The sequence below is a fragment of the Nothobranchius furzeri genome, chromosome 1, assembly GCF_043380555.1.
Source record: "Nothobranchius furzeri strain GRZ-AD chromosome 1, NfurGRZ-RIMD1, whole genome shotgun sequence".
Classification (NCBI taxonomy): Eukaryota; Metazoa; Chordata; class Actinopteri; order Cyprinodontiformes; family Nothobranchiidae; genus Nothobranchius; species Nothobranchius furzeri.
In genome coordinates this window covers 53,391,661-53,419,136 of record NC_091741.1, presented here as the reverse complement: position 1 = coordinate 53,419,136, position 27,476 = coordinate 53,391,661, and the positions used below count along the sequence as shown (strand labels likewise).

Below are 27,476 nucleotides of genomic sequence, written 5' to 3'. Positions count from 1 at the left end.
GATTAATGGTTACATTTAACTTATTAATGTACATTAACAACCCATTTGTGTTTAACTCCAGGGGAAATATTTATTAACCCCATGGTATTGCAGTGATAGGTAAAAGTTTAAAATACAGTCAGAAACATGTACTGATTGAAGTTGATGATTAAATAAGTAAACAGATTAGTAAATGGACCTGGAAACATGCGGAGGAGACTGTTTAATACAGGGATTATTTTAAAATCAGCCATTCACCGTGATGTTTCTCTAAGGTTTGAGAGCCAAATGCAGCCAGAGACTACCTTTTTAAAGATCAGACCAGTGGTAATGATGAGTGATCACTTTGCTGGAAGTGTAAATGGAAGGTTTCTGACCTCAGTCACTGGCTGCAATCATTAAGCCTCGGGGATCCAAGCGGTGCCCTAGTTTAGTCCAAATGGACAACAAAACCAGGTTACCCAATTTAAATCTACTTGTGAATCTTTGTTTGTGGGAGACCCAAGTGTCACTATATTTGGTAAGGATGCACGCTATATCGGCATCAATAAACCCGACTCAATCCTCATATAAACCCCTCTGATCTCTATTAAGGTAGCGCGACTCGGGTTGCAAATGACCACAGTCACCAATTCTTGTCATGTGTCTATGTATGTATGTATGTATGTCTGATCTCAGAATTGTGTGTACTGAAACTCCAATTTCCCTCTGGGATTAATAAAGTATCTTTGAATTGAATTGAATATCGGTATTGGCCGATATTAGTCATTTTTTAACTTATCGGTATCGGACCAATAAGTAAAACATGGGCAATGTTAACAACTGATATTTGTTTCAATCTTGTTCCTGTTTGTGTATCTGTTTCAGAGAGTAAAGGGGGTGAGATGGTGTGTAATTGTTTAGTCCTGTGACTGTGATGGTAATCATCTCAGAAGCATAAATGTGTGTGATGTTTGTGTATAGAACATATTGAAAATTACACTTTATGGAAATAAAGCAAAACATTCAAAAATTCAGCTTGCACAATATCAGTCTATACAAAATTTGCTGATTTCAGAAGAATAAATCAACATCAGTTATCGGCCATAACAGTGATATTAATATTGGATATCGGCACCGGCCCAAAAAAATCAAATTGGTGCATCCCTAATATTTGGACTTAAAAGTGTAACAGTTTGTATGTCCAAATATTCACTTTTTTGTTTTGTTTTAATAAATGTGGTCTCTCCAGTTTGAATGAAGGTCTTGTGAGTCATTTTCCGTGGGGATAAAAGCTCTCGCTCTCCTTTTTCAGGGGGTTTGTAAGAGGATGGTGGGCAGCAGCATATAGGTCTTACTCAGTAATATTCATGATATCCAAACATCTAATCTCTGATTGTCTTGTCCATTGCCTTCGTTAACAAAACTCAGAATACTGTAAAACACTTGGGTAGAAAATTGCAACATTAATGTGTTCTCTACAAATAACACCAGCCCAAACATGTTTCTCCATGCTGTGGAGTTGCTAGTAGTTAAAAGCAGTGATGCACCGATATGAGCATTTTGGGCCGATACCGATATCCGATATTAATGCCGCTGTTATGACCGATAACCGATATTTGCAGATACCGGTATACTGACATTAATGCTTCTAAAATCATCAGCTTTTGTAAAGAATGAAAATTATTAAAGTTGAATTTACGTCATTATGTACAAACACCACACACATTTACGCTTCTGACATGATTACAATCACTGTCACATGACTAAACAAATACCCCCCCCCCCCCAAACTGATAAGTAAATAAAAAAAAAATGGTTGTTAATATCGGCCCAGTTTTATTTATCGGACCGATACCAATAAGTTAAAAAGAAATTTTTACCCTTATTTAAAATAAAAATTAGAACATTTCTTTCATTTGGGTTTTTCCACACTTCTAAAATACAATTTCAAATGGCAGCAACTACGTGGCCATAAGTACATGGCTTATAAGATATTTTCAGGATTGGCACCAGAAATGCCAGATTTGCATGGTAGGTTCAGAAAGTCAAACCCTCCGCATCGACTTTTGAGGACACATGAAATCATTCTGGTTTTTGCTGTCTTCCTCCATTCATCAATAGACAATCAATGAAAGAGAGTTATGGAAAGTTCTGAATGTGTTGGCTGTTCTCTCCCCCTCCTCCCCCTGTCATGAGGTAAGGTTTAATCTGTTACTAAGCCCATCATTCATTGCCTGTTCTGCCCTAGTATCAATGTCCTCTGCTTTTTACTGTGGCTATCAGACCATATCAGAGGAACAGGATTGCTCTAGTGGGGAGGAGTACTCAGTGGTGTCTTTCCATAGTTTTATAGAAAGTCTGGCAACCATCCAGGGCTACAGGAGTGAGATAGGCCGAAGTTGTTTTGAAAAAACATCCAAAAATAAGACCTAAAAGCCTTTTGCTTCTGATTAGAAGCAGTGTGCCAATGAGATGAGCCGTGAATGAGTTCTTCTGGTGCTGCCGGTGACGTGGATAAGTGCAGTGAAGCCCTGTGCAGCACAGAACTCCTAGCAGTTCATGCACGTGGACACGTTTTGCTTAAGTGTGTGTAGTGACTGTGATAATGGGGTAGCGGCAGGTCATTTGAATCGTGACTGAGTTTATGTGCATGTGTACCATTGTATACAGTCTGAGCACTTGTGTCCTTATATGAATCAGGAAGAAATGTTCTTACATCATTGCCATCCCCAGGGCAACACATGGTTGATGGCTAACACACTTGCGCGCGCGCACACACATGATCTTACGCGAGCTGCTTCTCCTTTCATTTGAGTCTTCTCATTGGTCAGAGTTGTCTCCTACCATTGAATGATGGGAAGCAGCTTTATGTAGCTTATGTGCTCCATACATACTAATGTTTGCACTCAGACTTCTCATAGATGTCATGTCAGGGTCAACATTACCTCGCATCCCTGTTCAGAAACTGAAAGGCACACACTTCTGTCTTTTCCATTAACATGTGATTGTGTGTTGCTTGAAAACAAATTTTTTTCTTTGGGTTGGGGTTAGGGGCGTTTCTACATGTGTTTTGTAGATTTGGAGAAGGCCCTGTGGGAGGAACTTTTGGAGTTTGGGGTACCAGACCCTCTGATAAGGGTCCCTTTATGACCGGTGTCAGAGCTTGGTCAGTAAGTCGGGCTCGTTCCTGTTGAGAGTTGGACTCTCTCAAGGCTGCCCTCCATCACCAGTTCTGTTCATAACTATTATGGACTTGATTTCTGGGCACAGCCAAGGTGTCAAGAGGATTGGTGCTGCATCTGCAGTGATGCGGATGTACTGGTCTGCTGTGGTGAGGAGAGAGCTGAGCCGGACACAGAGCTGTTGGATTTACTGGTCGATCTACATCCCTACCCTCACCTATGGTCATGAGCTTTGGGTGGTGACCAAACGAATGAGATTGCGGATACAAGCGGGCAAAATTAGTTTTCTCTGCAGGGTGGCTGGGCTCTCCCTTAGAGATAGGGTGAGAAGCTCGGTCATCCTTGAGGGGCTTGGAGTAGACCTGCTGCTCCTACACATCGGGAGGAGCCAGATGAGGTGGCTCGGGCATCTGGTTAGGAGGCTGAATGCCTCCCTGGTGAGGTTTCCCGGGCATGTCCAACCAGGAGGAGTCCTAAAGGAAGACTGAGGACATGCTGGAGGGACTGTTTCTTGGCTGGTCATTGGCTGCAAGCTTACCTCCATACAGCAACTGAACACCTCCAGGACATTGGGGCATGCAGGTTGGATCACAGCTGACCCGTCTAAATGTGGACAGTCTTTTCAACTTGCTCCCATCTGGCAGGACGCTCCCGATTCATTCGGACCAGAACCTCTTACCACAAGATCAGTTTCTTCCCCTCTGCAGTTGGACTCATGAATAATAATCCTAGGACTGCCCACTCCAGTCGCTTTGATTCAGTCACTTGACCCAGTGTTGTGTTTGTACTTGGCTGTTACGCTCTGATCAGTACCTACACTGTCTTGTATATATTAGCTGTTTTTCCTATTTATTGTTATTCTATATTAGGGCTGCACGATATGAGGAAAAACCTGCAATATGTGATAACAGTGATTAATATTGCAATGACGATATTACTTGCGATAAATAAAAACTTAACTCAGGAACCAAAATAATCACAAACAAAGATAAAAATATGACAAAAAATCATTAAAATGAGAAAAGCTAAAGATGTGAGGATGAAAAGGCAATCAGTGCATCTCGTGAAAAGCAGAATCAACAGAAAGAGCAGAACTAAGCTAACTCGGGTGTTTACGAACCATCAAAATTAAGTGCTGTCCGCCTCGGGGTTGGGCGTCTAACCTATGAGAACCCATCTGATTGGCCAAATGGGTGAAGAGCTCTGTTTGATGTGCTAAAAAAACATCATGCTTCTGTCTGATTGACAGAATGCGTTATGTGTAGCAAAGACTTGAGCTGACCGTTCATTAAAATATTTATCTGTTCTTTGCGTTATGCATATTGCGCACGCTGATCTCGTGATAACGATATATTTACGAAACATTGTGCAGCTCTACTCTATATTCTTTTATTGTGCTTATTTTTGCACCAAGTACCACAGCGATTTCCTAATGTTGTGAACCTGTTCACTTAAATGGCAACAAAACTCTTCTGATTCTTAGTGAGAGCTGGATAATGTGGCCTTAAACTATTGCAGTATTAGAGGGCTATATCAAGATGTCTTAATATTTTAAATGTATTTATAAACACTTAAGCCTAAGGCAGTGTTCGCTCTCAGACACTCTAATCTTCATTCTCTTGAGATAAAAAACAAACAAACTGACCTTAATTTATAAACTCAGCACAGCTTAAAAAAGGAAGTAAATTGTGGGAATGTGAGGAAAATGGCTGATGTGGCAGAAAACAAGTTACACCGGTAATCAACTCTACTCAAACAATATAAACCCAAAAACTCTTGACAACCAAAGACCCGACACATCCAAACACTGTTGAGTGAGTTACCAGGGATTTTGTTTGGAAAAGATTTCCGTCAGGTTTCCACTGGAGTCGAAAGTGTGCTGATGTGTGTTGGGTCTTTTCAGAAAACTTCAAAAATGACCATATTTGGGCTGAACATTAAAGTAGAGTTAAGACGGACTTGTAATAGACCCTGTTGTGTGAACAGGCCACTCAAAAAGACAAAAAAATGAAGTCTCCATCTTGGTTTCCTTGTTTCAGTCGGTCCATAAACAGTCAAAGATTTCTGAGCCCTGAGGGCCGTTCAGGTGGGACTCCTTGATCTTTCTTCTGTTACAAACTCCTAAGTTGGTGTTTGAACTTTGAAAGAAAATCTGAGGAAGACTGCCAGAGAGAGCAGCAGAATATTTTAATAACAGCACAGCTTTTACTGTTTCTTCTCAAATACAATGGTAAACCAGAAATAGCTCTTTTAAGAACTGAGAAGCACATCTGCAACTTTTAGATGTGGTGCCCAAGAACTTCTTAAAGCATGAGCAGAATTAGCTGTGCTCTCTTCTGTGTTTTGGATCAAGTTGTATGAGGCACAGTGACCTGTAGGAGGAGGTTTATTAATAAAAGGGCAAAACAAAAAGACTGACTTGTCTACCATGTAAAGATATAAGCTTTGAATTAAAGCTGCAAGCAGCGTCGTTCGGCCCTCGCAGCTCCGCACCGCTCCTGCCTGGCCGGCAGCCCGGGGCACCAGGGCACGTCCGCAGAACACAAACGTCGACCACCCCAACACCAGAAACTGCTAACGGCCACCTTGTCCGCAACTCACCCTGACTCAGCATCCCCTTTGAGCCCACCATTATATTTTATGTCTCACCACTAGGGAATCCTCTATCTTTACCACACTGGTGGTGTGATGACAGTGACCAACTTTAATGCTATTCTGACCATGTTTTTTAAAGTTATCGAAGGATAACGTTATCTAGGTGGCGCTGTGACCAACTACAGAAAAGTCCCATTGAGGTCAGCTTTGGTGACATTATATAACATTCACCAACCGTTTGTGCCTCATTGGCTAAAGGGCATGATTGTTCATTGCCATATTCAGTTTCGGGCAAATCGGAGGCCGTTTGTGGAAGTTACAGTCAAATGTAAGGTCATGGCGTCACGCCAACATTCACCATGGCATCAAAGCCCCTCCCTTTCTGGAAAGCTATCAGATCTGAATGGTCTTTAAAACATCATGAAGACACTGTATGACCTGAGTGTCATTTTCACTAAATTAGAGGGGACAAATATGGGCATTTCACCATAAAACAATAGACTTCCTGTTGTCAGGGGGCGGGGCTTAGGTGATGTCAGCTGTCCACATTGTCGTTGTCTTGAGATGTGGTCAGTGATCACACAGACAAAGTTTGAATTAGATCTGATCATGCACATGGGAGTTATTAAGTCAAGTAATGTCATGGCGAAAGGTCAAAGTTTGAGGCTTAGCCACGCCCACACCTTTATACTTATTTAAAATCCGAAGGTTGAATTTTTTCCCCTTTGACTTAAAAGTACATAGCATAAGTTTGAAGGTGATCGGTGTAAAGGGCAACGGGCCATCAATGTCCAAACAACGTGTGCGAAAACCACTAAATCGAGTACTTGGACCAAAATGGCCGACCTCCTGTGCGAAATTGCGCTTGGCTCCAAGATACTTTTTTGTAGGTCCAGAGACCCTACATGAGTGTACCAATTTTCGTAATCCTCAGTCAAACCTTGTCTTGGGGCTGACAGTTTTAATGGTCCTAGGGGGCGCTATTTCAGAATATAGGCCACGCCCACAAATCTCAGATGCCCATTTCTATTGGGGGTCAGACTAGGATCACTCACCAGACATTTTGTGGCGATGTCACGATAATTGAAGAAATGAGAGGCAAACGTTTTGCCAAGGCGTGATGGAGAATTTCGCCATGCTCCCAAAGCCCCGCCTTTTTTCAAAACCTGCCAGTACTGTAGACCAAGTGACCTCAACTTGTCAGCTGCTATTTACCAGAGATTCCAGGTGATTGGGTAAAAGGAGTCCAATAGGGAGCTGTGAAAAAAAGAGTGGCGTGGCGAAAGGTCAAAGTTTGAGGCTTAGCCACGCCCACACCTTTATACTTATTTAAAATCCGACGGTTGAATTTTTTCCTCTATGTCTTAAGAGTATATAGCAGAAGCTCGAAGGCGATTGGTGAAAAGGGCGACGGAGCATCACTCTCCAAACAACGTGTGTGAAAACCACTAAATCGCGCACTTGGACCAAAATGGCCGACTTCCTGTGCGACTTTGCACTTGGCTCCAAGAGACTTTTTTGTAGGTCCTGAGACACCACATTAGTGTACCAAATTTTGTAATCCTCAGTCAAAGCATGGCTTGGGGCTGACAGTTTTAATGGTCCTAGGGGGCGCTAATACAGAAAATAGGCCACGCCCACAAACTTAAGCTGACCTTTTCTATTGGGGGTCAGACTAGGATCACTCACAACAATGGTCGAGGTGATATCACGATAAATGAAGAAATGAGAGGCAAACGTATTTCCATGGCGTGATGGCGAATTTCGCCATGCTCCCAAAGCCCCGCCTTTTTTCAAAACCTTCCAGTACTGGAGACCAAGTGACCTCAACTTGCCTGCTGCTATTTACCAGAGATTCCTGGTGATTGGGTAAAAGGAGTCCAATAGGGAGCTGTGAAAAAAAGAGTGGCGTGGCGAAAGGTCAAAGTTTGAGGCTTAGCCACGCCCACACCTTTATACTTATTTAAAATCCGACGGTTGAATTTTTTCCTCTATGTCTTAAGACTATATAGCAGAAGTTTGAAAGTGATTGGTGAAAAGGGCGACGGAGTATCACTCTCCAAACAACGTGTGTGAAAACCACTAAATCGCGCACTTGGACCAAAATGGCCGACTTCCTGTGCGACTTTGCACTTGGCTCCAAGAGACTTTTTTGTAGGTCCTGAGACACCACATTAGTGTACCAAATTTCGTAATCCTCAGTCAAAGCATGGCTTGGGGCTGACAGTTTTAATGGTCCTAGGGGGCGCTATTTCAGAAAATAGGCCACGCCCACCAGATCTTCACATCAGATCTTTTGGGGGGCCGGACTAGGATCACTCACAAGAAGTTTCGTGACGATATCTTTGGAAATGACGAAATGGGAGGCAAACGTAAGGCCACGGCGGTACGCCTGAATTCGCCGCGCCGCCACAGCCCCGCCCTCTGCCGAAAACTCCCATAAAGTGACGCTAAACAACCCCCACTTGTCTTGAGTTACCAGCTACAAATTTGTGGTGATTAAGTGAAATGGGGCAATTTGGGACCTTTCAGAGTAAAACTTGATTTTTTTGTTCCTGAGGGGGCGGGGCTTGTGTGATGTCATCATCCGACCATTCATTTTACTTTGTGGGTGGATGACGAATGACCACAGAAAGTTTGGTAACTCCATTCCATTCATTTATGAAGTTATAGCAATTTAATTTTTTTTGGAGAGTAGTCAAACTTCGAGGCCTGGCCCCGCCCATTCAGCATTTACGAAAAGTCAATTTTATTGTCTCATTTTGTTCGCCCATCTCTTCTGAGCAATTGTATACAATTTTTAAGAGGATTGTGCAAAAAATGATCGAGCAATCCAATCAGAAACGGACCCTAAAAACGGCAAAAACGGCAAAAAATCGCCATTTCAACCCAAAATGGCCGACTTCCTGTTTGATATTGACCATGCTTGCAAGAGACTTTTCTGTGCGGACTGTTGAGTACTATAAGTGTACCAAATTTCAAAACTGTACGGTAAACTAAGCTTTATGGAGAGGGTTTTTTTTTTCATTTTGTAGGGGGCGCTGTTCAGCCATTTTCTTTGCGATTTTTTTGGGACCTTTAAAATATCAAATTTTTCACCAGGCTTGACAAGTGTGCAAAATATTGTGAGTTTTGGGGTATGTTAAGGTCCCCAAAAAGCCATTCAAAGCGGCACCGGAATAATAAATAAAGAAAAATAATAATAAACAGAGCAAAAACAAGAGGCCTTCGCAGCGCTTTCGCTGCTCGGGCCTAATAAGTCCTCCACAGATCTTGTGTGCAGGCGAGCCAGAGAACAAAATGCCTGCTGTTTTGTCTAGAAGAGTTGCCTGCAGGCCTAAAAGGCCTGTTTTTGCTTTAAGTGCCATGACTAAACGAACAGGTAACAAGATTCTTTTATGTCAGCTCTTTGCTGCCAGTGAGTTTTTTGTTCAGCCTCTTCATAAAGGAGTGACACATAGCTGAGATTTATGTGTGCCTCAGCAGTAATCTGATTAAATGAGCTGGAGAGTCAAAATGCTCTGTGTTTTAGTGCACGTAGGTGGTTATTCCAACATGCTGTGTAGAATTAAGTCATCCTATGATTTTGGAAAATATTCATGGAAACATTAAAGCCAATTAAAATTTGTTTTGTAATTCAAAATGTTAAATTAATTGGAGTCAAGACAAATTGCATTATTGGATGACTCAGCAGTAAAATATGAATTGTAGAAACAAATGAGTGAAACTTTCTTTTTGTGTTTTAAACTGCTTCAAAACAATGAATAAGATCCTTCATGAGTTTGAGAATCAAATTAAATGGATACTTTCGCACAACGCTGGAGGGCAAAAAGAGCTTCTGCACCTGCTATCGAGAGCAGGTCCAAAATAATGGTCGGCTGAGCATGGCAGACACACAGATAACCCAGATGTGAACACAATTAACCTACTAGGGCTAGACCGGGCTGACCCAAATGTGAATGCATCATTATTTGATTAATGCACCTGGGCCCTCATTTATCAAACGTTCGTAGAAACTGTCCTATATTCCCTCCTACGACGAAAATTTAGAATGTGTGTACGAACAAGGCTGATTTATGAAACATGCAGTGGCCTCTCGTACGCACGTTCCTCTGTAATCGTCTGACGATAAATCCCACCTGTGCTTACCCAGTTGCTCATGTCCGTTCACCGTCATTTACACACCGAAATGCCCTCAATTAACCATATTTGGTCACGCTACGTCCTCAGCACATAAAGGAATTCCCCGTTGTTGGTTTATTCTGGGGGGGGGGCAACCCTTTATTGAAAGCGGGATTGAATCGCTGGCTGCTGAAGCGCAAATGAAAGTTGCAGAGGTTATAAACGTGGTTGGGACAGAGGAGAGGTTCCCGTCAGGAATAAATGAATTAATGAATATGATAAATCGTAGCGTAACGGGTTGTCCTTTACATTTTACATTTAAGGAGTTGTTCTCTTTTATTTGGAAATGTTGTCTGAGAGGGCAGCCTCATAGCTGTCATTCAGTCTGGTTACCTTGGCGATGCGGCGTGTATGATCGGGGAGCAGAGGAAGTTCTGGGGCATTCTCGCAGTTGTAAAATAAAATGAGCTGGAATCGGATTCGTGAGGTTTGTTTCTCGCACCACAAATGGTCCCAAATCACTGCATAGCAGAAGGATTTCCTTTGAGATCAGTGCGCTCACAGGGAACGCGTTTCCTCCAGAGAACACGCTCTGTTAATTCCACGCATATCAGCCATGATGTAATGTCAGGTTCCCATCGGTCACAGGTGTCTTTTATTGGTTTTAGCACTAATAATGCAGAAAAGTCATTTTTCCACAAACATAATTACATACTGGGTAAATATAATTTGTGGATGAGGAACACGTGTGGATGACTGAGACCTTCAGAATTGCTGTTCCCCGTTCTACCAGTAGAAGCTTTTTTTTACGTGTGGTCAGAGCTGTTCTCATATTTAGGAACATTTTCATGCACAAGTACAAATTGGTAAATACCACACAATGCGTAAATCGTTCCCACCCATAAAATACGCACAGATCTGTTCATAAGTACGATTGATGAATGAGGGCCCTGGATTTTACACAGCTGAAGCAATGAAGATGTAGCCAGGTCTCTTCTGTGTTGTGCAAGTTAACATTGAAGTATTGTCATGACCCAGTTTGTTGTGGAAGATAAACGGCTTCCCCGTTTATTCTTATGAGCTCAGTAAACAGAACAAATTAAATTAAAGGCTGCCCGATCCAATTATAGCACACATTATGTGTAATAATAAAAATAAACTAATTTACTTCTGTTATAAAGTCATTAGATGGCTAGAACTTTTTCGTGTCTGAACCTGCGAGGCAGATACTTACGTCATGAGGCTTTGGGTCCCAGGATAGAATAGAATAGAATAGACTTTATTAATCCCACAGCGGGGAAATTCACTTGTTACAGGAGCACCAATGTGGATGTGGATGGATCATCCACTCCAACTCTCATCATGGCTGTTAAGCATTTTTTTCTGCATCTATTTGTGCAGCCTACAGCGCAGCATGTGTTAACCATGCTATTAGATTTGATTTTACCATAATTAAGCTCAATTTATTGACAACTGTCCTATAGAGCTCCGGACCCCATGTGACTCTCAGTTAGTAGACGCCATTTTGGCAGGTAAAAAAAGGTAAACAAACACATGAACGTGAACGGGATCAGCTTGGATTTTACTTCGTTGGAGTTTACTTCACACTTTAAAACCAAAGAAATCGTTTTATATAGTCAGAAATTAAATAGACTAAACATCTCCGACCCTTACCGTGTCCCTGGGATACTTTTTAAAAACGCCAGAAGCTGTCGGAGCGGACTTCTTACTGGACCTGGCCCCTTGGGATTTACCCGGAGGAGCTGGCTCCGGCGGCTGGGGAGAGGGAAGTCAGGGCCTCTCGACGCTACTGCCTGCTCCGACGCCAGAAGCTGTCGGAGTGGACTTCTTACCGGACCTGGTCGGGGAACCCCTTGGGATTTACCCGGAGGAGCTGGCTCCGGCGGCTGGGGAGAGGGAAGTCAGGGCCTCTCGACGCTACTGCCCCCGCAACCCGACTCTGGATAAGCGGATGAAAATGGATGGATGGACAAATAACATAGATTCACATGTAAGTAGTTTAAATAGAGTGCTGTGCTGTTTGAATGTATAAACTGAACGCCAAGAGAAATCACTAGTTAGATTTTTTTTCCGTGAATAAAATAAATATGTCAGGCAGGAGCTTCTCAGGATCTGTCTGAGATCTGTCTTGGTGAGACAGATAATAGCAATCCAAAGTGTTTTTTATGTGTGATCTGACACTTGATCAACCATTGCTTAAAAATTAAATACAGCTTAGCCGGTTAATTGCTGTGATCATAAAACACGGAAACGGCAGCATGCAGAAATCACGAGGCAACGTTTTACATGATGTTTACTTGTTGCTATGAGTAATAAGACAGAAAAAGCCACACCAAAATAAGTTTAGGAAGCCCGCTAAGAATCGTAATAAAGGCATTTAAAATAAATACCATACACAGTTGAGGAAACGTTAGTTTAAGTACCTGATATGAAGCGGTCGCTGCATAAGTGAAATCCTTTACTCTCGGGGTCCCACAGTTTCATTTTAGCCCAGTCACTAGCGCGTTTTATTACAATGATCCAATGTTTGCGGCGCTCGGGATCTTGGGGAATCCTGTAGAAGGATCTTCCCTTGACTTGTCCCCGTCTGTTCTGGCATCCTGGGGCACAACAGGAATCGACCATATTTCCCGTGTGAGATTTATGACAACAAATAGTCTAGCTGCTGACTTCTGCCTGCTAAAATGGTGCCGTTTCGATTTGAACTGTTGCATGCCGGGAGAAGTGAAGTCAACTCCCGGAGCTCTATAAAAACAATAGTGTTGAGTAGGGGTAGACCAGTATGTCAGTCAGCCGATATATCGGGCCAACATTTACCTTTTTTTTTTTATACATTGGGCGATATTTGTACTTCGTAAAGCCGATTTAAAGTCAGACACATCCTCAGGCAGCCTGGTGCTATTTCAGAATTTATTTAAAGGCACACTTTTCAGTTTAGCTTGCTTTTAGCACCCTCTAGTGTTTATTATTAATTCACTGAAACGTATCTCTTCAATGTGCGTTTGTCTTTTTAACACCTTAATCTAACTGTTTAAATGTCTCCCCAGCCTTCATTAGTTTCTACAGGAGTGATTCATCACTAAATCAAATAAATCAGCTGTGTTCACATTTGGGGGGGAGGGGTACACTGCTGTTGGATCGCTGCCTGTAAGGCCGGGGACACACTGGCCGCGGAAGCGCCGCGAAAATGGGACCGCCTTCATTCGGCGCCCTTGTTAAGCTATTCTATAGACCACATGGGCCGCCGAAGCGCCGCGAATCGCCTCGCGCCGGCGCGCGCCGGCGCTCCAGCCCGCGCCGTGCAGCGATCATTTCGGCGTTGGCTCTATTTTTTTCGCTAGCCGCGGGTGAATCGCGTCAATTCTGGCAGGAAGTCAAACGTAGACATAAGAGGCAGGCCGGTAAAGTTAACAAAATAAAGCATTTCAAAATAAAATTCCGCAATAGTCAAATGTGTTCGTAAACAGACACTGCAGAAAAACCACACGAACACGCACACACATACACACACATCGAACTTGTGTGCGTGTGTGACCACGTGAAGGGGGGAGTGGTTTTGGGTGTCTTTTCACCGGAGCAAACAGGACAGAGAGGCAGAAAGTCTGAGGCAAGCAGTTAGGATGGATGACTTTAAATTAATTATGGAAGTTGAGAAACACAAGGAGCTGTACGACCCCCGAAAAACATGATTGTTTACGTACCCATGTCGGAAGAAACTGCTAGGATACAGCTGCAGAATTGGAGCGGGTTCCAAGAGATTCAACTGGCAGAAACAACTCATACCATAGGTTCACACACACACACACACACACACACACACGCGCGCACGCGCACAAACACTCAAACGTAGGAAAAGAGCTGAGAAAAGGCAGAGAGGAAATGGAGGACACCAAGTGTTTAAAAGAAAAACTACAGCTGAGCCGAGGCGCGCCTCGACTGGGGCGCGTCTGATCTGAACTGAGGAGCGGCGAGCAGCGGCCGAATTTCGTGAGCGATTCGCTTCTCGGCGCTTTGCGGCGCTTCCGCGGCCGGTGTGTCCCCGGCGTAATGCACATGAATCACAAGCTTACAATAGAAAGAAGCACAACACCTGTACCTTCCCCTCCGGCTCAACTGTCTGACTGGGGGGGGGGGGGGGGGTGTTGCGGGTGGTGCACGTGCGTAGCTGCTCTCACGTTGCTGCTGGCTGTTCATTACACCAGCCCTCTATGTGACAGCGCACCTCCCGTTTGCCCATCATAGCCGGGGAGGGGGTTCGGGGGCCATAAAGAGGGGGCCTGCGGGCTGCGCGGGGTTCAGGGGCCGCCTATTGAGGACCACTGATCTCAAACATGCAGGAAATGTGCTGGAAGCAGATTCCAGCTCCACCATGTCAGCTCCACTCCACTCCACTCCACAGCTCCCCCTACAGCAGGGACCGGACCGGACCTGCAACTCTGAAGTTGCAAGTGTAATATTCTGGCCCCGGGGTGGTGGGGTCGGAGCGACTTTTCATTAACCCTGTAAAGGGTAATTTTTGCACATACTGGTTCAAGAAAATGACAAACATGAAAAAGTTGCATAATATACCATGTAATGTATTTCTAAGTTCACTAATAACATCTGCATATAAAAAGCTTTATTTAGGTGTCTGACTTTAACACTGAGCAGTTAAAGTTAATATTTAAATGTTGGTTACATTCAGAGTTCAATTACAGATTCAGCTTCAGGAATTTTGTGAATGAACAGATGCTATTGGTGACATTTTAGCATGAAAACAAGAGGAAGAATGTCTATATGTCAGCCATGGAAATTGGCCCATAAAGATTGGCAGCACATATCGGCCTTAGTAATAGAAAACAAATATCGATCAACCTCTATTGGTCAGTGGGCAGTGCTCTGTCTTTTTGCCCTCCAGCCAGAAGCTGGGGGGCAGGAGCTTGGCCACGTAATGCCACATTTCAGCTTGTCTTGATTTGGACTGTTGAATTTACCTCTGAGATCTTTATTTTTTTTAAAGCCACTGGGCCGCAAGCCGTCTACTGGTCACTCAGGATTTGACTTTGAGGATGATTCCAGGTATTTGTTGATATTGCTAAGTCCTTACAGTTTATTTCCTGTCTTCACATTTATGTCCAAACTATTTAAATCAAAGTGTCCATTCCGTGTTTGTCCTACTTCTAAAATGGGTGGGAAAATGACCTATAATTGCTTTATCACAATGTGATGAAACATGGTGTGATGGAGAGTCCACTAATGGCTATGAAGCTTATTGACGAGGAAATCTTGGCTGTTCAATTCTTCGTATGTTAAGAAGAAAATGGATCACAAAACAAACGGCTCTAGTTATTTAAATACACTCTATTCCAAGGTTCTGCTTTGTTGTGTAAACTTTTTGAAGCACGAGGAGCTTTTTCCTAAATGAATGACGAACTCTAAGCTCTTAATATAACTCTTGTCAGCTTGAACAAAAAAGTCGTTATCAGCAGATATGTGTGACCCAGTACAACATGTACTGTTACAGCCCCATCTCCTAGCTTGTCTTACTCACCAAACCAACTTGTGATTGAAATGGTTTCATTTTGATTAGCAAACTGTGGGGAAACTTGGAAAACTGGAGGACAAGGGAAGTTTTTCTTGGATGTTTAAGGCATAAAAACCCCAAACATAATGTAGGTTTTTATTGTTGCCTGCCACTGAATGATGACTGAAAGGTAATGATGGGATTACCTGTGTGTGTACGTGTATATGTGTCTGCATGATCAGGGTTAATCAACATTAGCAAATACTTATAATCAAGGTCTGTTCTGTTGAAATTGCACTCAAATTTTGGGTTATTCACGTTTAAAGGTGTGGTTCACTGAAAAAAAAACATTTTAATTATCATTTTTGATTATAATCACTCACTCTGAGATTTTCATGCAGTCTGAACATTAGGGATGTTCAGATCACATTTTGCTCCCGATCCGATTTAGAGACATTTGATTTAAAAAATCTGCCGTTACCGAGTTCGGATCCGATACTTTAGAAATGCATTTGAAATAAGGAGAACAAACTGTTGTCCTTTTAAGTTTTCATTAATCGTTAATGTCTTTCTTTCTGTATTTGTCATTTCTTTTGTTTATCAGCCATGAGACAGCACTTGTTTAGGAAGTACATTAATAAGAAATGTGTTAATATTAGGAATATATGTAAAAATAAATTACCATTTACATTAATAAGAAATGTTACATTAATAAGAAAAATATTATGAATATTTGTAAAAGTAGCATTGTCGCTCACATTTCCAATTGTTTACTGAGTGTGCGTCAGTTTTCAGCAACAGGGATGGCACGGCAAATGATGGTCAGCAGCAGAGTAACTTTTTCTACAAAACACCTCTAGGGCTGCTGCATCTGTAAAGGTAGGGAGAGAAAGCAGATCATACTGTAATAAAGGAGACCCGATGTTTGCAACCACAGATGATCATCCAGTGTGATAAACATGCTGCTAATTTGGCATTTTTGCTGTCTGTAGACTATTTCGTTTTTAATGTATCTAGAGTTGGATGGCTTAGCTGAATTGCTGTAACCAACTGAGCAGGGTGTTTTTTTTAAGGTGGCACATCAGTCTTGAACGCAGCACTTCCTTTTCTACCTTGTTAAATGCCCAGTTTGCACATATTACACATGTTTATTACACTCCCTTTGCTGTTCATTTAAAAATACATCAAAATTATAGACATTTTCTCTCTTGAAGTGACAGCTATGTTCTGTGTTAGCTAACGGCCACATGTTGTGATGCGTGGATTCCCGGACTACATTAACTTACGGCATTGTTGCCTGTGAAACACAGAATGCGTTTACATGCAGCCAGTAACCCTTTTAAAACCCGAATATTCACAATAACCCGGTTCCGCACGGCCATGTAAACACCGCCAAAAACCCGGATATGCTCAAAACCGGGTTTTTAAAAACCCGGTTAATACACCTGGGGTAACCCTTTTCTAATCCGAATGTTTGGTCGTGTAAACGCATATCGTGATATCCCCATCAAAGCGTGTGTTCTGCGCATGCTCTGTTCGCAAAGAATCTTGGTCTTTTGAGTAGCGAGACGTCTTGTATGCGCCAGAACACCGGAAGTAAACAACAAGTTGGGAGCAACATGGCGAGTCGCGGCACAACACCACACTTTTGGAGTGACGAGGAAACTAAAGCGCAAACAAACGCGGTCACTATCTCTTCCGAACTGGGAAACATGTTGTTGTTTTCATGGATACCGGAACAAGAAGAACCGGAAATGATGCATATTGCGTCTGGACGTAGTCCATACGGCTTGACGCTACCCCAACGTCCGCATTTAAATCGGGTTATGCAAGTTAGGGGTAACTCTTTCTATTTATGCTTGTAAACGGGTTATTCTGATCAACTCAGAAACCCGAATACCGACCTTAACCCGATCATAACCCGGATATTGGCTGCATGTAAACGTAGTCAAAGAGTACTGATGTAGAGGAACTTGTTGACTTTAAAACTAAGCCAGTGTTTTTCCATTAGAAAATCTCTTTCTTGGGAATAATTAAAAAAAATAATGTTTGTGGTTTTAAAAGGTTAAATCAGATTTTCCCCAAACAATTCCGATTTCCTGGAAATTCCATGACCGGACCCCGTTTTTCCAATCACGCGATCGGAGCACCTCTATTGAACATGAAAATAGTTTTGTACACATATTTCCTGCATTGGCTTCTGATAGAAAATAAATGGTGAAACTCTAGGATTTGAAAAGCCTGACAGATCTGTCACACTGTCACTTAACATTCATGGACTCAACCATCTTGACTTGCGCCAGGGAAGATTGTTTGTTTAGATTCCAGGAAACCGCGGAGAACGTCTCGACTTTTCAGGCCATTAGAGGAACTGAAGAGTACCTGCGTTGGCATATGTACTTGGAAAAAACTAGTAGAGTCGCTGGTCGGGATGTAAGGTTATTGGTGGAAAGTTAAATCAGTAGACGTAGCCAAACAACAGGCATTTGTAAAATTGGAAAAGTTGCTGACGAGGCAGAGGGAGGAAATAACACAGAAAAAGCTTTTGTTCATTGCTGGCATTGTTGTGTATAACATTATAGCAAACAAACGTGGCAACCATCCCTGCTTCTCTCATTGTGTATCTCTTGTTCTTTGCTGCTGTTGGCGCCTCTTGGCGCTGATCAGTGACATCACTTACTGCCGTAAAGGACCATTTATGATTAGAGACACAACGGCTGAGAGGACCAAGCTGGCATATTCTCCCCGTCACCAGAGCTTGTCTAGTGGAAACAGGCCTTTCACTTCCAGGATTGGATCAAATCAGCTATAATGCTGTCAGTTCTCTACTTAAGAGGATCTCCCTGGGCATTCTACATTCCTTCAAGGCCTTTAATCTGCATAAACCTTTTAAATGAGGCCACAGTTTAGTTCCCTATTATGAGTGTAATTTGTTTGATTGCTAGAAACGTATTAGCAAAATTTCCAGTCATATGGAAAGGAATGTTCTGGACATCTTCTACCAGTGTTTTGGGAGTTCAGCAGGTTTGCAGTCAATGGAGCACATCAGTTAGAGTTTTCTCCCATTGGTCAGTGGTCCTTTGAGTGGTTAATGTTGGTGCTCTTCACATGTAGAGGCTTTCTGTGATGGTCTGTGAACATTTCCAATTTGAGTTTATGGTTCGGATAATAAGAGTTTTTGTTAGGGTCACTAATTTGTTTAGCCATGATGAGTCTTCATGTGTGGAGGTAGTGGGAGGTCTTCAGCTGACGCTCAGAAGGCTCAGTGTTTCTGTAGCTGCAGGGGTCCCTCTGTTCCATCCCATGACCCCATTGTGTTTCAGATCAGACTCTAGCCACCGTAGAAAAATAATCTATTTTCATCTGAATCATCCTCATGTTTAAAATCAAAAAGCACCAGGACAGTCATTTTAAAGGAGTGAGCATGTTTTATTTTCTAGTCAACTAAGAACTTTTTAATGGATTTATTCTTTTCCAAAAAAGCTTAAATTAAGCTTTTACATCTAATAAAACAGCTTGGAGTGTCTGTGGTATTCCTGCTGAGTGTTGATCCTGACAACAGATTCTGCTCACGTTCTGTAAAACAACCTCAGCTGTTTTTAGGATTATCAATTATCATTTTAGATTAAATAAGTCAGATTGTGAACCAATGTGGAATATTGTTAGCAGCACAGTGCCTTTTTTATGTACATATAAGCTAGCATTTCATACATTTTTTAAATAGATGGTTGTTTCAAACGGCTAAGGACGCTTTTCTGACCTTATGATTTTCTGTCATTAGCTTTAAGGACCACCTACGTACTTAGGTGGTGACTATATATTATTTATCTTTTAGAGTAATGTCCTTTGTTTTGAAAGGAGAAAAACTGACATTCCCCTCAACCAGCAGGATATGAAATATGTTTCAGCATAACCTTCCTTCCAAAATGACTGAAACATTTGACTCTTTTGGGATTTTCTCACAGTAAAATTCACACTATATTCTTACATTCTGCACCTTTAATAATATCATAATGTTAACATTTGCCTGGGCTTTTTACAAAAACAGAACATGCTTAACAACAAGAGGCTCTTGTATTGAGGCTGATTGCACGTAGATGTTACGTTTAATTTCAGATATTTGAAGAGCTGCTTTCCTGTTCAGCCTCAGCTGTTGAAGTCACAGGGAACACCACCACACACAGCATCACATCACATTTCCAGCTACATCTGGCTCTGTTTGTTTTTGTTTTTGTTTTCTCCCAGGAGGGGGTGTTATCACTGACCTGTCCTGTCCTGCAGCAGCGCTACAGGTGTTTTATAGAAACACAGACTTTAGAACTTTAGATCTAAAACGGATGTGAAATAAAAAATAGATAAATCTCTTACTTTAAGGGAAACTGATTATGAAAGGAATGAGATTTTCTTGGAATTTATAATCATGTTTAAAAAAGCATTGCATAATATTACAACAGGATGAGCTATAAAGCCTGTAAATGTGTGTGTAAAGATTACATTCTCTGTTATGGATGCAGTGCTTCAGGACTTGCATTTACAGTTAAAAAAGGGTATGGATTACTGGTTTTGCCACATTAAACAGAACTAGAAATGCTTCTGAACTTATTCTGCAGTAACCATAAAAATATCCTGATAAGATGTTGACTTATGTGGAATAAACTGCGACGGTGGCACATGAGTTAAGTGCTTACCCCGTAATCGGAAGGTTGCAGGTTTGAGCCCCGCCCAGTCAGTCGCAGTCGTTGTGTTCTTGGGCAAGACACTTAACTCTCCTTGCCTGCTGGTGGTGTTCGGACAGACCGGTGGTGCCTGTGTGCGTCAGACTCGCCTTTGTCAGTGCGCCCCAGGGCAGCTGTGGCTACAGTGTAGCTGATCACCACCAGCGTGTGAATGGGTGAATGACTGATTGTTCTGTAAAGCACGTTGGAGGGTTCCAGGACTCTAGAAGGCGCTATATCAGATACAGGCCATTTACCATTGATACGTTACAGGAAAAACGTTGTTTATCAGCATAAAACACTGCTGTGGTTGAAGTGTACTTGGTGGTTTAGATGATGAAAGGCTGTCTAAATAGTTATCCTATTCTCACAATCAGTTAATCTGAGTAATGTCGACATCACAAAGGACTGCAATAAATCACAGACACAAACTGCATGTTAATGAAGTAGTTGTCTGTAAATGATCAAAATGTTAAAGCATGTGAGAAGACGCATCATGCAGGGTATCCGCGGGTCCTTAAAAAGGTCTTAAATTTGGCTCCCTTAAACCTGCAGATACCCTGTCATGGCAAAATCATTGTCCACAATATCGATACAGAAAAAACTCATCTTTGAAAATGACACAGAATAGAAAAAGGAGTAGCCAATTTTCTAAAGTCACCATTCCACATTTTTCTAATATCATGCAGCCTCTGTGAAAGTGTGCTTGCATAGAAAATTGAAAAGATTAAATACAGTTTTATTACATCAGGGATCTTTAGGAGAATGTCTCGGTTGTTATTTTCCAAAGCATGTGCTCTGCAGCAGTACCTATAGACCAGCCTCAAAGATGTGTCCCTTGTGTTCCAGTATTGAGCTAACATTCATTATTCACATGTCATTAGGGCATTGATCAGTCAGCTATAAAATAAACACAGAAGAAACAGAGGATCAGAAATGCGGTGTAAATAAACACAGAAGCAGTTGTTTTTCAGGGATCCATCTTTGCTGACGACGTGTTTTCATGCTCTCTGCATATAACGAGGACAGATGCCAACACAACGTAGCACCACTGTCAGAAGAGTTACACTCCTGTTTGAATTTTTAGAGAAAAATGAAATAAAATGCTGCATTGAAGCTACTAAGATACTTTTTGTCTTTTGGTTGTGTTTATTTACTGTAACAGCCTGGGTAAGAAGAATACTTGCATATTTGGTTTTGCTTGTCTAGTTGAAAATTGGTTGGTAGTGCCTTTCTCTCTGGCAGTGCCCCTTGTTCTAAGCCCTAATCTGTAGTAATCTTGTCCCAAAAAATATAATGTAAGTGCTCAGTCCCCTCCCCCCTTGGCTTCTAAAGTGACCCTCAATCCTTTAGTGCAATTCAGAGTTTAAAAAGCACTTCATTCAGGAAAGGATAAAAGGGTCAAATGTTGTTGCCTGTTAAAAGGGATGAGTTTGGGATGGAGCCTCATGGTGGTTGGGGATCATCTTGTACCCTCATCCTTACAAAAACCTCATCTATGACCTTGAAACACAGTTGGATCAAAATGGGTAAACTTTATCTTTGGCTAAGAGAGCATCTTTTGTGAGGTCAGCATTATATCAAAATCAAAGACTGGAGGAGAATTAAAGGAAGCAGAATTCAAAAAGAGGCTGAGGTAGATGGAGATTTGATCATTACCGGTTTTAATGGCTACCTTGGTAAATTTTACAGAAATAGTCTTTGAAAAACTTTTTGGTAATATTATTATTATTGTTTTTAGTATTGTTATAGTACACTTTCCAATAGACCGCTCTTCAGAAAGAAAAACAAATCTTTACAACTACAGCCCTGGACAAAAGATGCACTTAAGAAAAAATAAACAGTGCATTTGGCGGTCATTAAAAATTGTGAATTCAGCTCTTTGTAAAGCAAAACACACCTAATGCAGGGTGCATCTTGTTTTCATTGTGCAGACAATAATCAGCCTGTTGACTATTTTTGTCTTCAGCACCTGATGTATTAATACACTTTCCAGCTGAAAGTGAGGTATCCTATGAAATAATCATGCTTTGAAACATTTGTCAGCTTGACGTACACCCACTCCTTTCTCAGAGCTGAACAAACATAGAATTTAGTGTGAAAAGGGTAATGGGAGAAGACTGGACAGATTAGCCTGGCTTTGCAGAAAGTGTTTGGAACATGATGCCTTGACATTAGGTCCTGAATGTGAAGAGCCGCCTTCAGAAAGCATCTGGAATTGCGACTGAATACTCATCAGCTAATGGAAAGTTATAAAAAGCTGTCTCGAGTTAGATGCTCACTTCGAGTGGGAACAATTTTGGTGTAGTCGGATTGGTCCCTTGTTTGCGAGTTTGTGGTTGTCTTGTTTTCTGAGAGCTATAATGTTGCATAATGAACCTAATCTTCAGCCTGCAGCTGCAGTGGAGGGACACTTGTTAAGAAGTGGCTACGAGATCACTGACCTGGAGGAAAAGGCGTGATCGGAAAGTTTAGAAATGTTTGAGTTCAAGCTAGCAACTGTGATGAATCGGTTCTCTTTTCTCCGTCTTGTCTGACATCGAGTTTGTGAAATAAATAAGAACAAAATGACAAATTGTGAGTGAAGAGTGACTCATACAGCTGTTTTGATGCTTTTTCTCATCCTCGTCAGGTTGCTCTGACATTAGAAAGAGCTCAAGTCAATCTTTATCGAATGAAAACAGTGTGCAACGTAACAGTTGGTAAAACCAAAACAATGTTTAGAGACTGCAGACGTCCACTAAGAAGATTCGTTCTTGTTGCAGGCTTTATTATGGTAATATGTTATCCATTTGTCCTCAGAAATACTATCAGTAGATGAATTATAATGCATCGGGCTATCAGCTCTGATGTAAAAGTGGAAAGACACTGTGCTCCATTTAGAGATCTGACTGCAGCAAGTGGCCTGATTTCACCGAGCCAGGAGGAACTGTGGCACCATGTCTCTGGTTGATAATAAAGTTATTGTCTCTGATCTTTCAAAGAGAACCTGAAGGCTGCTGTTCCTGTGCAGGAACAGCAACATGCTTGTGCTGGTCATCTTATTCATCTGGGGTTTATTTTAAAAGAAGACAGAGTAGAGACCTTAACTGGGGTTAAAATAATAATTTGTCAAATTCTCAGTAAGTTTCTTTTAAAAGATTTTTAAAAAGTCATGGCTGAGTAAGAGAATTATGGAAATGGTCCTAATTCCATTTATTTTAATCAATATGAAAATCATGATTTTTAACAATTACTTATTGAGTTGGGAAACACACATTTATTTATTTTCAACTGAAAACACTGCTGTGATGCAGCCTATCAAAATAAGAGCCTGGAATTACGCCCTAAACACAAAACAAAATAATCCCTCCTCTGCACTATGACCTGTATTCTTTTTACTAACATCTCCATCTATGATAAACTTCAGAAACATGCGGTTTCCTGATCATTTGAGGACTAAAATATTGAGTTCACATTTTAGGAAGAGTGCTGTTTCCAGCTGATGCTAGCAGGTTGCAGAGTTTAGCATTTAGTGATGATTAAAACCTATGAGACTAAATTACAAGACCAGAATTGCTTTTATTGTTCTAAAATCAATACTATGAACATACTTTAAAGAAACAAATAAATAACATTTAGATAGTTTAAACCATGTTTGTTAACACCAACTATATAAACTTAAACATATAGTTGATTGATCAGTCACACTAAGAAAACATTGACCAAGGGTATTTAATTCCAGGCCTCAAGGACCAGTATCCAACATGTTTTGGTTTTAACCCTGCTTCAGCACACCTGATTTCAGTCAGCAGGTGATTAACAGGCTTCTGCAGAGCCTGATGAGCTGCTGCGCAGGTGATTCAACCACTGAATCAAGTGTGTTGGACCAGAGAAACCACTAAAACATGCTGGACACTGGCCCTTCAGGACCGGCATATAACCCTGGCATAGACGGAGTGCTGCTATAAAATCATTGACGATCTGCCACGGAAGCCCGGACGTCCAAACAGGGATTGAAGAACATATAAAAATATTATGATTTGAGGAGTTTTGATACTCCAGTGGTGGAAAAAAATGGCTGAATGCTGAATCACCAAACAAGTGGTGGTCATAACAGAAAATTATGGCGGTTTAATTTTAATGAGTCATATGCTGCCATTGTTTCCCCCTTATTCTGCCATCTTTATTGCTTGTGCTGTCTAAGTTGTGTGTGGATATTTAAATGTAATGTCCCAGTTCTGATGTCTCTGCTCCTGCTCTCTCCATCACCTACAGATCCAGTTTGCTGACCAGAAACAGGAGTTCAACAAGCGACCCTCCAAGATCGGCCGGCGCTCTCTGTCCCGCTCCATCTCCCAGTCCTCCACAGACAGCTACAGCTCAGGTTTGGCCCTTACTCAATCAGATCGCCGCTTATTGGACATTCCGGAGTATATGACACTTTTCCGTTGGATTCCACTTGGATGAATGGTTGACTGACCTTACCTCTCTCCTCACTAACCGCCTCTGTCCTCGTGCCTCTGGCTCTCACACCACAAATCTGCTGTTCATGTGAAACTGTGGGGTCTGTGTGAAGGGATTAGCTGAGCAACGCTTGAGGAAATTTAATGAAATGACAGACACAAATCCATCCCTCTCTCTTTCTCCAAACCAGAGTGCTGAGAAGCTATGGAGTTGTAGAGTGTGGCAAAAGAACATTTGTGGCTATATTGATTGAGGACGAGGTGCAGAAGTTGCTCTCATCATTTAACAAGTTTGTTTTTCTATAAGACATCTTGTAAAATGTGTTGCCATAGAAATGATGGAACCGGTTTTATCACTAACCAGAGTAGTAAAATGACTCAAGAGAACCACACCGCAGTGAAAGATTACTGAGATATTTCTGGGAAACGGTTGTTTGCTTTGGTGTTTGGACTCAAACAGAAGGGTTAATGTAAACACCTGTGTGATGAATGAAAAACTAAAGCCGGGGGGGGGGGGGGGGGGGGGGGGGGTCTGAGGATATTTACTGGCTTTAGGAGGCAAATACTATTAAAAGATGCTCTTCATGGTGCTTTCTCATTCCCACTAAACTTTTGACCTCTTTGTTGATGAGTGTTTGAGCTCTAGCTGTTTTCTGCATCTCAGGAATGAAACCATTAACATGATAACTTCATCTGCGCGGACTACTCCGTTCACACTGCAGGCCTTGATGCTCAATTCCGAATTATTATTTTTTGAGTAAATCTGATGGGGTTTTTTGGTGTGGCTGTTCACACTGCGCATCAAACTCTCTCCAGTGCGGACGCTCCATGGCACCAAAGCGACACGCATGAGCAGAAGAGAAAAAGTCACACTCAGTGGAGTCGGAACCAGGAGCGGCGGAGTTGTGATGGGAAAGTTTTCACTGACAGTTCTTCCACAGGATTACACCTGTTAATTCTTCCGTTTTGCGCTGGAAAGTGTTTTAAAAACTGTAAACTATTTTAATCCTTCCGCCGTCTTCCTGAATTATTTTTCACTGAAAATGTTACGGTATTGGCTAATTCATTCACAGAGAATCCCCCACCCTTGTGGAGACCCCTCCTCCTTCCCTCCCTTCACGGAGACAGACCGGTGAAACACTTCTCTCCAGCAGCACCTCCTGCTCCCGTTCTCATGTTCTCCTGTATTTTTAATTCCTAAACCTAAAACAGGATATCCCGACAGACTCCTGAACCCTTCAGTCAGCGCTTCTCTTCAGGAACATTCACACACGACGCTCACCTCTGCTGACTCAATGACATAGGAGACTGATTTAATGCGACATGACCATTCCGACTACGGTCGCTTTCAAAAACATCAGATATGTGTCGGAATTGGTACGACATTTTCGAGTGACGCAGATTGCATTTGAAAAAGTCGGATCTGTGCCATTCAGACTGTCATAAAAAGATCAGATGGGAGTCTCATGTAAGAGAAAAGGCTCATTTGATGCGCGTTTGCCTGCAGTGTGAATGTAGCCTAGACACCATCGTCTCTGGATGCAGAGTGTGATGGACAGTTGGGTGACAGATTGACTCTTGACATTTGGGATTAAAAGATTTGTATTGATTTACAAACAGGCAGGTGTGCACAAGCAGCCAAGTACCAGTAAAGATGCAGGTTCAATCCTTGATGTAATAAAATCTAATCTATGTAACAAACAGGTGAAGGGTCCCGTTTTTCAACTGTCCACATAAAAAAAATTGCAGGAAAGTTGGCAAAGTGTAGTTTGTAAATATTGAATGGTGTACAACTCCTCTGCTGCCATTCCTGCGGTTCGAATCTGGGTGTTAAATCATTGTTTGATGAAGAGTTTAGCTGGTTAAAGCTGTTGGCTGTATATCAAGATGCAGAACCCTACTGGGTGTGTGTGTGTGTGCGTGCGTGCCTGCCTGCCTGCCTGCCTGCATGCGTGCGTGCCTGCGTGCGTGCGTGTGTGTGTGTGTGTGTGTTCGTACATACATACAGACATGTGCGTGCATGGGTGATATTTTTCAATTCAATTCAGTTCAAGTTTATTTATATAGCGCCAAATCACGACAAGAGTCATTTCAAGGCACTTCACATAATAAACATTCCAAACAGTTCATTAAGCCAATCAGGAAAACGTTTCCTATATAAGGAACCCAGCAAATTACATCAAGTCACTGACTAGTGTCGGAGTCTATACAGCAATCCTCATACTAAGCAAGCATAAAGCGACAGTGGAGAGGAAAACTCCCTTTTAACAGGAAGAAACCTCCAGAGGATCCTGGCTCAGTATAAGCAGCCATCCACCACGACTCACTGGGGATCTAGAAGACAGAGCAGACACACACACACACACACACACACACACACACACACACACACACACACACACACACACATTTTTTTAATTAAAATTTTGCACAGAAATTTTACACTGATGAAAAACATGAATATTTTCTGAGGTCTAAACCTCGGTTATAGGAGCAAAGCAGCAAGTAGAAGAATAAATGGAATCATTTACCAAACGGTTGGGCATTGGTGACAAGATAACATAACTGTAGAGAGGTATCTGCTCCTGTATCCTACCCTCTATGTTCACTATAGAAAACTGAACCTTACACCAATAAGCTCCTACGTTGTAGCATTGATTCTGAGTCTGAAGTGTTTCAAAAATATCTCCACGTCTTGTTAACCTTATCAGAGTTTTCAACCAATCAACGGACCTTTTCAAGGTTTTAACAGGACTCGAGCTCTCAGCGTGAGTTGATGGATTCACGTTCGTCTGTTTTAGTAAAAATTCTACATCCAGCCACAAAAGAAGAAATAGATCTGGCATTCTGCCCATATCAAAACGAGTGTCAACCTTTCTGATGGTGCTGAAGGCTCAATGTTGCAATTAAAGACCGAAGATTGGTTTTAAAA

The 27,476-nt window shown here is 41.9% G+C and overlaps 1 protein-coding gene across 1 annotated transcript in view; it reads left to right on the top strand.

Moving 5' to 3' along the window:
• ahcyl2b (adenosylhomocysteinase like 2b) overlaps positions 1-27,476 on the top strand; it is a 50,416-nt gene that overhangs the window by 13,359 nt on the left and 9,581 nt on the right. Inside the window, exon 2 of the mRNA XM_015957208.3 lies at positions 24,357-24,465. Coding sequence (XP_015812694.1) covers positions 24,357-24,465 — 109 coding nt within the window. The remainder of the gene's footprint in view (positions 1-24,356; positions 24,466-27,476) is intronic.